This window comes from Falco rusticolus, chromosome 8, assembly GCF_015220075.1.
Source record: "Falco rusticolus isolate bFalRus1 chromosome 8, bFalRus1.pri, whole genome shotgun sequence".
NCBI lineage: Eukaryota > Metazoa > Chordata > Aves > Falconiformes > Falconidae > Falco > Falco rusticolus.
This window is the reverse complement of record NC_051194.1, coordinates 63,968,562-63,981,025: the sequence shown is the minus strand read 5'-3', so window position 1 is coordinate 63,981,025 and position 12,464 is coordinate 63,968,562. Positions and strand designations below refer to the sequence as shown.

Here is a 12,464-nt window from a genome sequence, read left to right as displayed (position 1 = left end):
TTATGTAGCACAACTTCAGTGCCAATCCCGTCATTTTTTAAAACCAGACCAGTTGTGTTCCCTGAGTTTCCTTTGTTTGCTAAGTGTGTTTTTTTTTCTTTAAGTTTATCTGCCTTCCTTGAAGCTGTGGCAAAAATAACCATCTCTGTGCAATATTGGAGAGGATTTAAATCTGATGTTCTGAGGTTTACGTAGTTTCACAGTTCAAATTTAGTTTGAGGTGGTCAGCTGCCGAGGTACATCTGCACAAAAGGCTTCCCAATGACTCTTAAGAGAAGCAAAACTGGCAAATGAACCAACATTTGATGCACAGCTTTAGTGTGGGCCAACCGGATACCGTCGGGCTTCAACGAGTGAGTCAGGGAGTTGTGCTCTGAAACTTCCTTCCCATCAGGAATCTTCCTATAATTACTTCTGTTTCAGGCTTTTCCTGTGGCCCTTTATGTATTTATTTAAGTAACAGTAGCTAGGCTTTGCACTTCGTGCTTCATTTAACTTTATGTTCTCTCCCGCCACACCAAAAGCCACGCTTATTGTCAGGAGTACAGTGTGGAGGTGGAGTGAGGAGGGTTTGTGCCCATCTGCTACAGGGGCTGTGCTGAATACAGGAAATCGGAATGCAGATACAAGCATGGAAGCGGCTAATGATTTTGAGAAAATGAAAGGGTTGATAGTTCAATTTGTATGGAAAAGAGGGGTTTGCATAGTAAGTTGACTTGCATACTTCATCCAGTTGTAACTAGATGCAGAAATAACCAGAAAATTGAGTTATTTGCTGTCTCAGCTCATTTTGTCTTAGAGTAGTGTTAATGAGAAAAAAGCATCCCATGTGTACATCTCGGTAAAATATCAACCTAAAATTTTGTGTTTGAGTTTATATTTATCTTTATGTTCACAGGGGACTATTTGCCCAAATCTTTAGAAGGATTATTTATCTATGAAGAAGAAGGTGCTGGGGTTCCAGGTTCTAACAGGAAAGGAAATGATGCCATAGTTGTTGAACAATGGACAGTCATTGAGGTAAATTGGTGATTATTTAGCAATGCTATTTCCTATGTACACTTTTCTTTGGTTTTTTTTTCCTTAGTATGCTTGTAGCAGTGCTTGATAAACAGTTAGGATGGTTCCTTGAAGCCTTCTGCATAAGCTTAACTAAAGTCTTGACTGATAAAAACTAAGTTAGGCCTGTGGCCTTTAGTCAATGTGCATAAAAGAAATATGCCACAGGGATTCTGCCCTGATGTTTACAAATGTTCATATCAACAAACACAACCACCAGAGAGAAAAATGTTTTTAAAAATATATGTGCTTCAGATCAATTTAGACAAAATTTCAGCAAGTGCAGCTCTACTGACAAAGTGCTGAAGAATTTTTAAGGAAAAGGGGAAAGAAAATAGCAAAATCTAGCAACAGAACAAGAAAAAAATTGATAATGAATCGAGTATGGTTTTCAGATGTGTACTCTTAGTAAAATTTTTATTGCTAAATACGGAAGACTTAATTTTTCCTAATAAATTTACATGTACTATCTTAGCATGGTACTGCAGTAAAATTACAAGATTATTGGTATGAATTCGTAATATCTGAAAGTAATTGTTGTTGGAGGATGCTAAGGACTGACTTTGGAAATATTCAGTGGTAAGTACATTTACCAATAGTGAAAAGAAACAGTGTAAAACTAAAACCTCTTATATTAAAAAAAAAAAAACCAAACAAAAAAAACGCCCCAAAAAACCCCCAAAACCAACCAAAACCAGAACAATTGAATGACCAAACCCCAAAAACTTAAGTGTATAGCTAGGTGAGATGCTTTTTTATTCAGGTGTGAATCAAAAACCTAAATAGTTCAATTGAGACACCTTTTACGGTGTTCAAAAAGTTTTAGGTTTTTGTTTAGCAACATGACAAGTGTAACGAGTGAGATGTGCTTTGAATGTCTTGCTGAATCAGGGCTCATACCTAAAGTTAGTCTGTTCTGTCTGTGCTCCTAGTCTTTTGTGCTCTTGAACTTTTCAAATTGTTTTCAGTTTGAAATGGTGAATCTTTACCAAACAATAGAGTTTGATGTCATCTCAAAGGATTATTTAGTTATAAATGAGGAGAGTCATTGTAATTTGTGTAGAAATGCAAATAAAACCTGTACAGAGTCTCTTTACTACTTTTTATAATTATTAATGTAGGGGTGTGAAATTAAAACAGATTATGGACCTTTATTGCACACGCTGGCTGAGTTTGGATGGCTTCTCACCTGTGTCCTGCCTACACCTATCATACGACATGACAGGTACCCAAACAATAGATTACAGTAGTTTTGATATGCATCTGAGAATTATCAAGTAATTACTTGCGTACTTAAATGTAAAAGGGAGAAAAAAGCTAGTAATGTTGACTGCATATAAAACTTGAGATGTAAATAGCATGACAGTGGAATCTTTTTTTACCACACTGTTTTAGAACTACTGACTTAAGTGAGTTTCAAACTAGACCAATAGTCCTAAATGTAAAATACTTTGTTTGTATTTAAACATTAGAAATTTTATTTAGGAAACTTTTTACTACATACCCAGTCCCCAGTGTTTAAATAAATTAGTAACATGTTTCAACATTTAAGACCTTGATGACGAGTTTAGACTGTAAGAAGTCATGTTGTCACAAGATAGTCATGCAATATTTTGCAAATTAGGGAGGAGACTGTGCTAATCCAGCAAATTATTGGGCTGTTCCTCCTCTTCTTTAATGTAGATACTACGTTTCATTTCAAATATAGTACCAAAGTACTGGATCTCAGTTCTCTTACTGTAAAATGTATTTAGATGACTCAGGGGGGCTTTATATATATTAAAGAAAAACTAAATAACAGATCTAGATCCGCTAAAATGTTCCAGGTTTTCTTTTTTCTTTTCCTTTTTTTTTTTTAACCATAATTAAGTACTGTGGTTTTCTTTATGGCAGACTAAAAAACAGCGAATGAAACACTGGATTAAACATACACCTCTCTTTTTTTCTTTCTTTTCTTTTTTTTAAATTCTCCTCCCATTACATTAGGATTGCCAAGGTTTGAAACCAAACATATACTGAGGCATAGCTTAGAGTTCTATAAGGACAGTGGAAAGAGTGGGTGACTTGAGTAATCTTTGGATCCAGACCTCACTGTATTAAATCAAGACAGCCTGAAAAATGGTGTGAATGAAAAGTTCTAAGAGAACGGCTCCAAGAGTAGAATTTTGTTCAAATAATTTGACATAATTAAATCAACTCGCCCAGGTGAGAAGGAAGTTTTTCTGCTCAGGAAATAGGTGTTAAGGGATTTTTTGGCTGTTTATTTTTATGGGTGGGGGGTTTTAGAGTTGATTTTAACCAGCTGCTTAAAAATTGTGGTAAAACAATATTGCACATTCTGCTATTTTTTGAAGGGTCTCTGCATGTTTTGTTTTCTTCTGAAATTTATGAAATTCTGACCTTGTAAAGCTCCTGCTCCAGAGAGAAGCAGTTTTCAGAATCTGAAACCAAATGGTTATCCTTTAATTCTTCAAACAAAATTTCATAGTCTAAATGTATTGTCATTGAACGTGGTGGCTTGTAAGGGTATGTGAACCACTTGTTTTCATAAACAGCCAAAGTTTTTGGCCAAATCTTAAAGCTTCGGAGTAAGCCTTCAGGATTTGGATCTACTTCTGGAAAGACGCGAGTGGACAAGGAGAGGGAAAGACTTTAACAGTTGTGATGCACTGTGGGTCGTAGGATGAGAGAGGGCTTTTAACTCCAAACCTCTTCGATCGCAGAAGCAGTGTGGTTGTACCCGTCCCTGTAGGGTTTGGACAGCAGGGTCACGGTGATCCCAAGCAGCTGCTGGTCAACATGCTGAGTATCAGCTGGTGCTTGCAGCAGGGAAAACGGTCCTGTGTTGTACCCCACAGGTGGCAGAGCAACGGCAGGGCCATTTTAAAAGAAGTCAGGTGCTATAAAGGGAAAAAAAAAAAAAAGGGCTGTAGGAAGTGCTGACAGGTTAATTAGCCTGGACCTGTTCCTTGATTAGTAAGAAGGTGGTACACCAGCAAGATACTTAAGTTGCACTAGATGTCTGGAGTAGCCTTGCTTCCCAGATGTGGAACAACCAGCCTGTTCATAGCTGTGATCGTGCAAAATGGGGTTGTATCCTGGCCAAATCTGAAGTTGGATTCATTTTGTATCAACACTCAAATAATTCATACTAATAAAAAGCATTTGTTTTCTGGCCTAACTGGCTGGATAGATGTCTTCATGAATTGTCTGGTATTTGTTGTCCTGCTGTGGCTTGTGAGATACTTTTGGAAGAAATAGGACAAATCATGTTCTGTGTGCCTGTGGTGTATCTCATACGCAGCTATTCAATTTTCTTAAAAAAAAAAAAAAAAGAAAAGAAAAGAAAAAGCAAAAAAAAAAAGCCCATGAACAAAAATTCCTAACTAGGAATCAAGAATTCTTCAGACTGCAAAAAAAAAAAAAAGTCTTTCTGTCCTGATAGGCTAAGTAGTGATTGATAAATGCTATTTTTAGGCATTGATGTTGGTATTTAAAGAAGAGATGAAATTCTTGGATGGTTACTATGTGTCTGATAGGAAAGATGCCATTACTGTGGTGGTGGATTATCCTAGGAATGCAAGTTAAATGTCTCAATAAAGAAGGACACTTTATGCTGCTGAACAGCTGGTCTTTTCTCAGACTTGAAACTCTGACCTCAAAACCCAGTCTGAATATTAACGGACTTCAGAAGCACAGAAAAAAAAAAAAAAAAGAAAAAAGAAAAGAAAAGAACCAAATGAGCAACATTTGGGGAAGATCTCACAAATTCACATTAAAAAAAAAATAAAAGAATTTGTATGAAGTATATAAAGAAAAACCTGTTTAAGGGTAAAACGTTAGCAGGGCAGCCTGCTTCCCATTTTTATTCACCATAATATTTTGCTTTGTTCTCTGTCTTCCTCCTGATTTATTGCAGAACTTTCCCTCTCAGATCTTCTGTGATCTGTTCTTAGCCGTTACAGCCACTGCTTGTCTACAGATGAAGAGTGTGACCAACAGGGTAACACAGGTTCTGGAGTGTGACAGGACTGTCATGCGCTGATGTGTTCCTTGTTTGGTTTTCACATGGCTAGGATTTGAAGCAGTTTCAGAAACAGCAGGCTGTCACGTCTGTTCCTGTGTGGGTTTATTGTTTGAAGTTTTTCTTTTAACAGATGTTGCTCTCCATAAAATAAAATGTCCTGTTGCATGGAGTGTCACGCCACATGATAGCTGAACGTCAAGGGTCACTGTCCGGTCTCAGGCAGGGCAGCACTCTGTATGCCTGTTTAGTCCTTTAACTCGATCTCAGTAGCTAAATTGTGTTGGATGCAGGAAACATTTCCTTGAGCAATGCTATCTTTGCTGTTACAAATAGAGCAATGGTAAATGCTGTATACTTGAAACATGCAGAGTTGCTATTTTATGCAATGTTGTTTGAAAAATACATGCTGTGGGGTTTTTTGTGGTCAGGACACTGTAAAACCCACAGAAGTTCCCCTCTTCTGTCAGTGATTCCATTTTTCCAGGAATATGAGAGAAGTGCTTATGGTGCAATGTTTGTTGTGTCCATCCGTATCTTGGATTTAAATTTTGTCAGCAGTCAATAAAAAAAAATGACCAAAAAAGCAGACTAAAAAAGAACAGAAGACAGACCCACACTAATATTAATGACCTAAAGAGGCTCCTGCATTATAGACAACTCTTACTTACCAGGTAAATGTCTTCAGGACAAGAATTTGACAGTAATTAGGCCAAATTCAGAAGCTATCTAGCAAGGATTAATAGGCCTTCTAAGAATTAAATCTAGTGAGTGGAAAAAAAATGTTAGAAGATACTTTGCTAGTAACTTAGTGCTACTGCAGTTACTAATACGATATTATCATGAGTTTGTAGCATTTCATATGTTTGTGGTCTAAAATTAGTACTTCTAAGGTTTTAAATTTTCCATTAAACACATCCTTTAAGCCAGGAGACTTATTACTATCCCAGGCTGGTATCTGTCTCATAACTGAAAGTCTAGATGATGTGCAATTCCAAAGGAGCACAGAACTTCATTTGGGGAAATGCAAAACACCATTTTTTGGGGGGGTTTAATGAAATGGGTTAAAATAATTTATTACCTTGCTCCTTTTATTTGTATTTCAGAAAATTTTGTCTGACCTTAGTTCTAAGTGCTTAGTATATAAAATGTTCATGCATAAAATAAAAAAAAAAATCTGTAAAAATCAGAGCCGTTGGCAGTGCTTCTTAGCTTCCAGCCTGATGATTGTTTTGGGGGACTTATTAAATATATACGTGTAAGAGGACAAATATATTGCCCGTGCAGCATAAGCAGACAAGCAAATCACTGGTGTTTTAACAAAAGAGTCTCTGTTGCTCTTCATCCCTCTTAAAAGAAGAGACAGGAAAAAGGCTTCGGCAGCCTTTACTCTGCAGTGACCTTTATTTCCCCTCTCTGATGACTGTAGTCCCTGAAAATGGATGGGCAAGGCAGACTTGTCACAAGCGCTGCAAAGCAGGCAGTGCAAAAATACTGACTTGGTGGTTATTAATTTATCAGACAAACCACTCCAACTAAGTTTTCAAAATGCCCTGACTTTACAAGGCAAATAGAGTATGTGGAAATGTGAGGGAAGGTATGGAGGGGCTTGCCCTAAGCACTTTTCTCATTTAAATTCTGTGGAAATCTCACTGTCATTGAGCTCTTTGTGAATTAAGCTCATAGCCACTTTGTCGTGTGCGGCATTTTAATAAGGTCAGACTTAGAAAATTGTTAATTTACTTATTGTCTACTCACCGTTGTGTCCTTTCTCTCTTCTAGTAGAATTTGTACAAGCTGTAGCTTAATGTTTGGGTTTTTTTCTGTGCTCTCAAGGAATGCAGACACTGTTACAAAATAAGCAGCAGGCTCTTGCCCATGCCAGGGACTGTGCTCAGCTGTGTCCCTTGGAAGAGAGATTTCCTGGTTGGTACCATCAAAACAGACATACTGAGGCAGGGAGGGGTACCTAGCCAAGTGAAGTAAGGTTGCAGGTTTGCCAGTTTCCTTCTCATGACATAAAATTGTAACATGTTTTCTTTTAATGAATGCAGATTGTGAGGTGGGACTCTCAGAGTAGGAAGCCTTGTTAGTTTAAGGGATCACGAGTTTGTTCTCATGCCTCCTTGCTTTCGCCACAAGCTGGAGTTTAAGCTAGTTCTCCATTATCATCCAAGGAAGACATGCAAAATATGCCATGACCCAGGTTCAGCTGGACTGAGAAGATTGTGAGGAGCCAAACACCATCGCAGAACCACCGTCACTGACTGTAGATCAGGTGTAGCTCAGTATGCTGGGAACAGCCTTGCTTTGTGTACTTTCTCAGAGCTTACTTCTGGAAGCTCTACTGGGACAGGCTGTTCATAGGCTCTTCCTGATCTCATAGGAACAGTTTTAATCCCTGATTTTTCATGGTGCCAGTCCCTGATGTTAAATATAAATTAATTCTATCAGTCCTAGCCCTGGCGTGAAATGTGAATGTTACCTCAACTTCATGTGTGTGGTTGTTCGGATGGTGACATACCCATACTGAAGCACAAGCTTACATTATTTTAGTAGTTCTTTCTGTAATGTTATGCACAATAGTACTGTTTTATGATTGATAGATTAGGTGGAATCATAAATACCTCAAATGAGCTCACTACATGTCTCTCTTGTGTTTCTGTGTTTCTGCTTTTCTTTCTACTGAAGTATTTCAGTGTCCATCCTTAAAGTCCATAAAGATCTCATTGAATGCTACCCAGAAGTAGAAGTTGGGGAGAGAAGAAGAGTTTATCAAAATGTAGTATCTGATACTTGGAAGAGCACAGAAGTTTTTTAAACCCTCCCATCTTAGAGCTCTGGTCTTCAAATTCTTGGACACTTTCAGTGCCACATAGTCAAGCTTTGTAGTATATACACAATCAAGGTGCAGACTTTGTATTTCTGATGGAAAGGTGATGAAAATAGATCCGTAAAAACTTCAGAGGATGTATCACTGGTACTAAAAGAGTTTAAAACTTTTGAAACATCATATTGGTAACATCTAGTTTGGTCTTGAGGAATAACTTTGCCTTTTCACATTTATTTTTCTATGAGTATTTCCTTTTGAAAAAACTCTAACTGTACTGCTTTAAATTCTGTCTACCACAACAGTATCAACATCTGTAAAGTCCCAGGACTAAAAACTAAAGTTCCTCTTATTTTATATTTTTTTTTCCCTCCTCTATTATCTTACTGCTATCTTATCTTGTCCTTCCTATGCAGGTACCTCCCACATACGAAACAGCCAGTGTCATTTATCTCATTGTGACTGTAGAGCTTACAAAAACTGAGCTGAGCCCTTTTATGTATAGGCAGTCTGACAGCAAGCTTACCCTGCTGTGTCAGTTAGATGTGATGTTACAATCAGAAAACACCTTTTAGTTAGCAGTAAGGAACGTTACTTTGCAAGTTTCATACCACAAAGTGTTGAGATATTTGTTGAAGCTGTGTATCTGTTGAGATTGGGCCTCTTTGTTGCGGCATTAGTAAGCAGTAGTATGTTGCTGTATATTTGTCGGTGAATGGGACGTGGCAGAAAGACTCTTCGAGGCTTACTTCAGGCGTAAAGGTGCAGACTTTGATTGAAAGTAGGATCTCAGGTACTTAAACTGTCAAGAGCAGACATGTAAAATAACTAATCATAGTAATACAATTCTTTTGTTCTATGCATATTTTCATGTATAATACCTTAACCCAGCTTTATGCTTCTATATTTAATTTTTTTAAAATGTGATTACAAAACTGTTCAGGAATTAATAAACCAGTTAACACTTGGTAGTCTGTCCTCACTCATGGACTGAAGTATGTGCAACTTAGAGTTGACTCTGAAAGGTATGGGTGTGCTACAGTGACTATTACTGCCTATAAAGTATTGACATTATTTTCTTTAACTTTTAGTGAAGGAAATCTGGCCACAAAGCAAGTAGTTTTTCTTCAGAGACCTGTTATGTGCAGTTCTGCCGTCCAGACACCAGAGGTAAGTAACATGTCTATGGTATTACAAATTTGTACTTCATATAGTGGTTAGGTACAGAAATGAATTCAAAATTAATGGGGAAAAATGGCAGAAGAGTGTTTCACTTGAAACAGGTTTAAGTTTGTGGAGGGCTTTTGTGGCTGGACTCATCTTATTATTTTGTCAGCCATAGACCTCTTAAATTAAGCCATAGAGAAAATCATAAGCATGCTAGAAACCTATTCTGTGCTGAGAAGTTACTATATCTCAGGTGGGTAAGGTTGGCTGTGCTGTGAGTATTTCTTTAGAAGTCTTCAGGAAGTCTTAAATGTTCTGATTCAAATCCTGGATCTCTTGCACAGAAGGAAACATTTTATTTCACATTTGTAGAATACAAGCGCGAAGCTGTGCAAGGAGTACTGTAATCTGGAGGTTAATGGGGTGAAGGGCTGTTAGCTGGTGCTGCATGAAAGTGAGTGACAGAGAAATCAAAATTCCTGCAGCTGGACCTCTATGGCTCCTTGTTCCTTTTGAATAAGGCTCCCATAATAGTGTTGTATAAAAATGCTTTGAGCATTAATTAAGTGGCAGTCATCGTGTTCTGCTCAGTGAAAATCACAGCAGTCATTGCACCTGTATAGTGCTATAGTACATCCTGCTGTGGCCAGAGAAGGATGAACTACTGGTGGGCTTTTCTTTGCCAAGTCTTTCAACATCCCGTGATGAGTCTTAAGCTTTGTTCTTTCTGGTTTTCAATGGCCATTCAGCCTTTCTGTAATCAACATGGCTTTCCTGTGATAGTCTTAACCAGCTATGAAAACTGGACGTTCTCAGCCACGTTCAGCACCAGAGTAGTAACTTTACAAACTGTGTCATTCGTGGTGTTATATACTATTACAAGGTAACAAAACCTGGTCTCTTCTTTGTCCATCTGTATAAATAGTTCCACGAGTCTCTAAATTTCTTGCATTGGTACTTGATCTTTCTCTGTTCTTTTTACCTTCTACCCAGTCTGTTACCGTCATTTGTGTTTTCTGTTCAGAATTTTCTCTACTTAGTGTTCCTAAAACATACTTTCCCATTTTTTTTGTTCTTCTCCAGTCTTTTGCTTATCTCCAGCCTAACTTCCTTCTCACTGTGTCCCCTGATAATTACTACTTCCATGCCTGGAAGAACTCCATTCAACATGCACAATTAAAGTCCTGTTTAATTTTTTTGTCTCTGCTGCCATCTCAATTCCCAGTTAGTTCTCATACACTATCTGTAGCTTGTTTCCTCACTTACAAAATCGGAGCTTATGCTTTTTTCTCTTCAGTGTTCTGTGTAGTCTCCCTTGCCAGTTTCATAATCTGCTTTTCCATTCATACCCTTTTCTGAATCCTGCCAGTTCCTCATAGAATGGCTTTGCCTGGCTTTGTAGTCTTTGCATTCGTTCCTAATACATTTCTGACAGCTTGTTTTGGAACATAATTTTGGTATCAGTATTGTAAATATGTAAAACCTCATTATGTCAGTCACTATCAAATGAAGTCGTGCTTTTCCTGATGCTTCCCAACTGTTTTTTAATACTCTGTGTAAGGGCATAGACTCCCAATATAAATACTCTTTCCTTGGTAAGGCATAGTATCTCTAATTATAAGCATCTCTTAAAAAGGCAACATGACTACATCTCAAAATTTAGAATGGTTGAGACTGGATTCTGCCAAGAGAAGTAATACAAACCAGTACTGTAAAAACATTCAGTCTGAGGAACTGATGAATCTTTGAGATGGGGATTAAATTAAAAATAGGAACCATTATGCTCACATTTTAAACTCCCTCACCCAATTGTGATGTGATCAGCAGCTTTGGTTTATGCAAATAAAATGGTGTGTTTTGTAGTTGTTGTTTCACTTTGTTGTAATGGGAAACCTTTGACTAAAGCATTAACATACTGGAAGTGGACAAGAAATAGCTGATTCGTGGCCATTTACATCAGGATTACTGTGTTTAAAATCTGAGCAATCTTAATATCTAAATGTGCTCTTTAAGTACCAGTGGATGTTTTACTTCACCACCAGGAAATTTCAGTACGCTGAGATCATTTTAGCTTGGGATAAGTAGGTAATTCAGGCTGAAGCTGAAACGTTTAGCAGAGTAACATTTTTTTCCTTCTGTTTTTCTAATTATGTTGTTTTCCCCCTACATTTTAATCCTTCTACTTCATTACTTTTTTTACCAAAAAGTCCAAATAGGCGAACAGCGTATTACCAACACTACAGTTTGAATTCATAGAATTGTTAGTAATACCTAGCTGGTATAGAATGTCATGCTAGCTTTGAAGTGAATAGCTAGATTTTGGGTGCAAAACAAGCTACTGAAACTTGAAAGCATTAACTTTTGCTTCAGAAACTTTTAATATGTTTATTTACAATGTCCCCTGGACATTGAGGATACAGCTGTACAAACCTTTATCAAACACTTGCAATCATTTTAGTAAAAAAGTTTAATTCCTGTCATTCTGTATTGTTGGGCATGGCGTCTTCATTTTCATTGGTACTGCATATCTTTCCATTGGTGTTCAAATTACATTAAAGCTGCTGTTCAAAAAAATTTTCACATCCACTACTTAGGATGTTTTTGAAACACAGAAATATTTAAGATATCTAAAATGTTTTAGGTTAAAAAAAAAAAAGGTTGCATCACAAATAATGTTTATTTAAGCATACCTTTAGCAGGTTTGCAACTTGGATGCCTTGAGAAGAATGCTAACTATGAGAGAGTCAGAATATGAACCCACCAAGGCTCTTCAATTACTGAAATAAGAAAGCAGCCTGCTACAGGCCTTCTCAGACATGTAATTATCAAGCCCGCAGAGCCCCGATCCCATCACTTTCCAGCTCTCCCAGTGCAGCGGGGTCTGACTGTGGCAGGAGCTTTGCCCCACAGGCAGGTCCAGCCGTTGGACCTCTGTGTCTTGCGTTCTGCAGAATGGCAGCACGGGGTGTGGGTTGCTTTGTGTACTCAGGATTATGTTGGTTTTAATTGTTGGGTCGAAGTTAGCATTGTCGTCTCTAAAGGAAGTTTTGCTTCAGCAAGAATTGAGGGGAAAACTCCCATTACCTGGTCTTTTATTCCCTCGGGGTCTCTTTTCTGAGGAGGGTGTATTTTGTGTTGTCACAGTTCATCTCTGCCTTCTGTATTCATGGGATAGCACATTATGACCTGGTTTATGATTTACATAATGGGTCAAAGGCCACTTGGATTAGAAGGGCCGTACTGTGTCCGTGGGCTGTTTATCACATACCATTTGCTTTTCTAAGAAAACAGTTCAGAGGAGGAGATAACAGAATTGAACCGCACAGTACTCGAGCGTGTTCTGTTTGGTTTTTTTCTTCTCTCTTTTTACCTTTATTTCCCTTA

The 12,464-nt window shown here is 37.8% G+C and overlaps 1 protein-coding gene across 2 annotated transcripts in view; it reads left to right on the top strand.

The window, feature by feature from the left end:
* Window positions 1-12,464, top strand: part of RFTN2 (raftlin family member 2) — a 39,830-nt gene that overhangs the window by 18,140 nt on the left and 9,226 nt on the right. For both annotated transcript variants that reach the window (XM_037398754.1, XM_037398755.1), the window contains exons 7-9: window positions 899-1,020; window positions 2,181-2,284; window positions 9,005-9,083. In XM_037398754.1, the coding sequence (XP_037254651.1) occupies window positions 899-1,020; window positions 2,181-2,284; window positions 9,005-9,083 (305 nt within the window). The remainder of the gene's footprint in view (window positions 1-898; window positions 1,021-2,180; window positions 2,285-9,004; window positions 9,084-12,464) is intronic.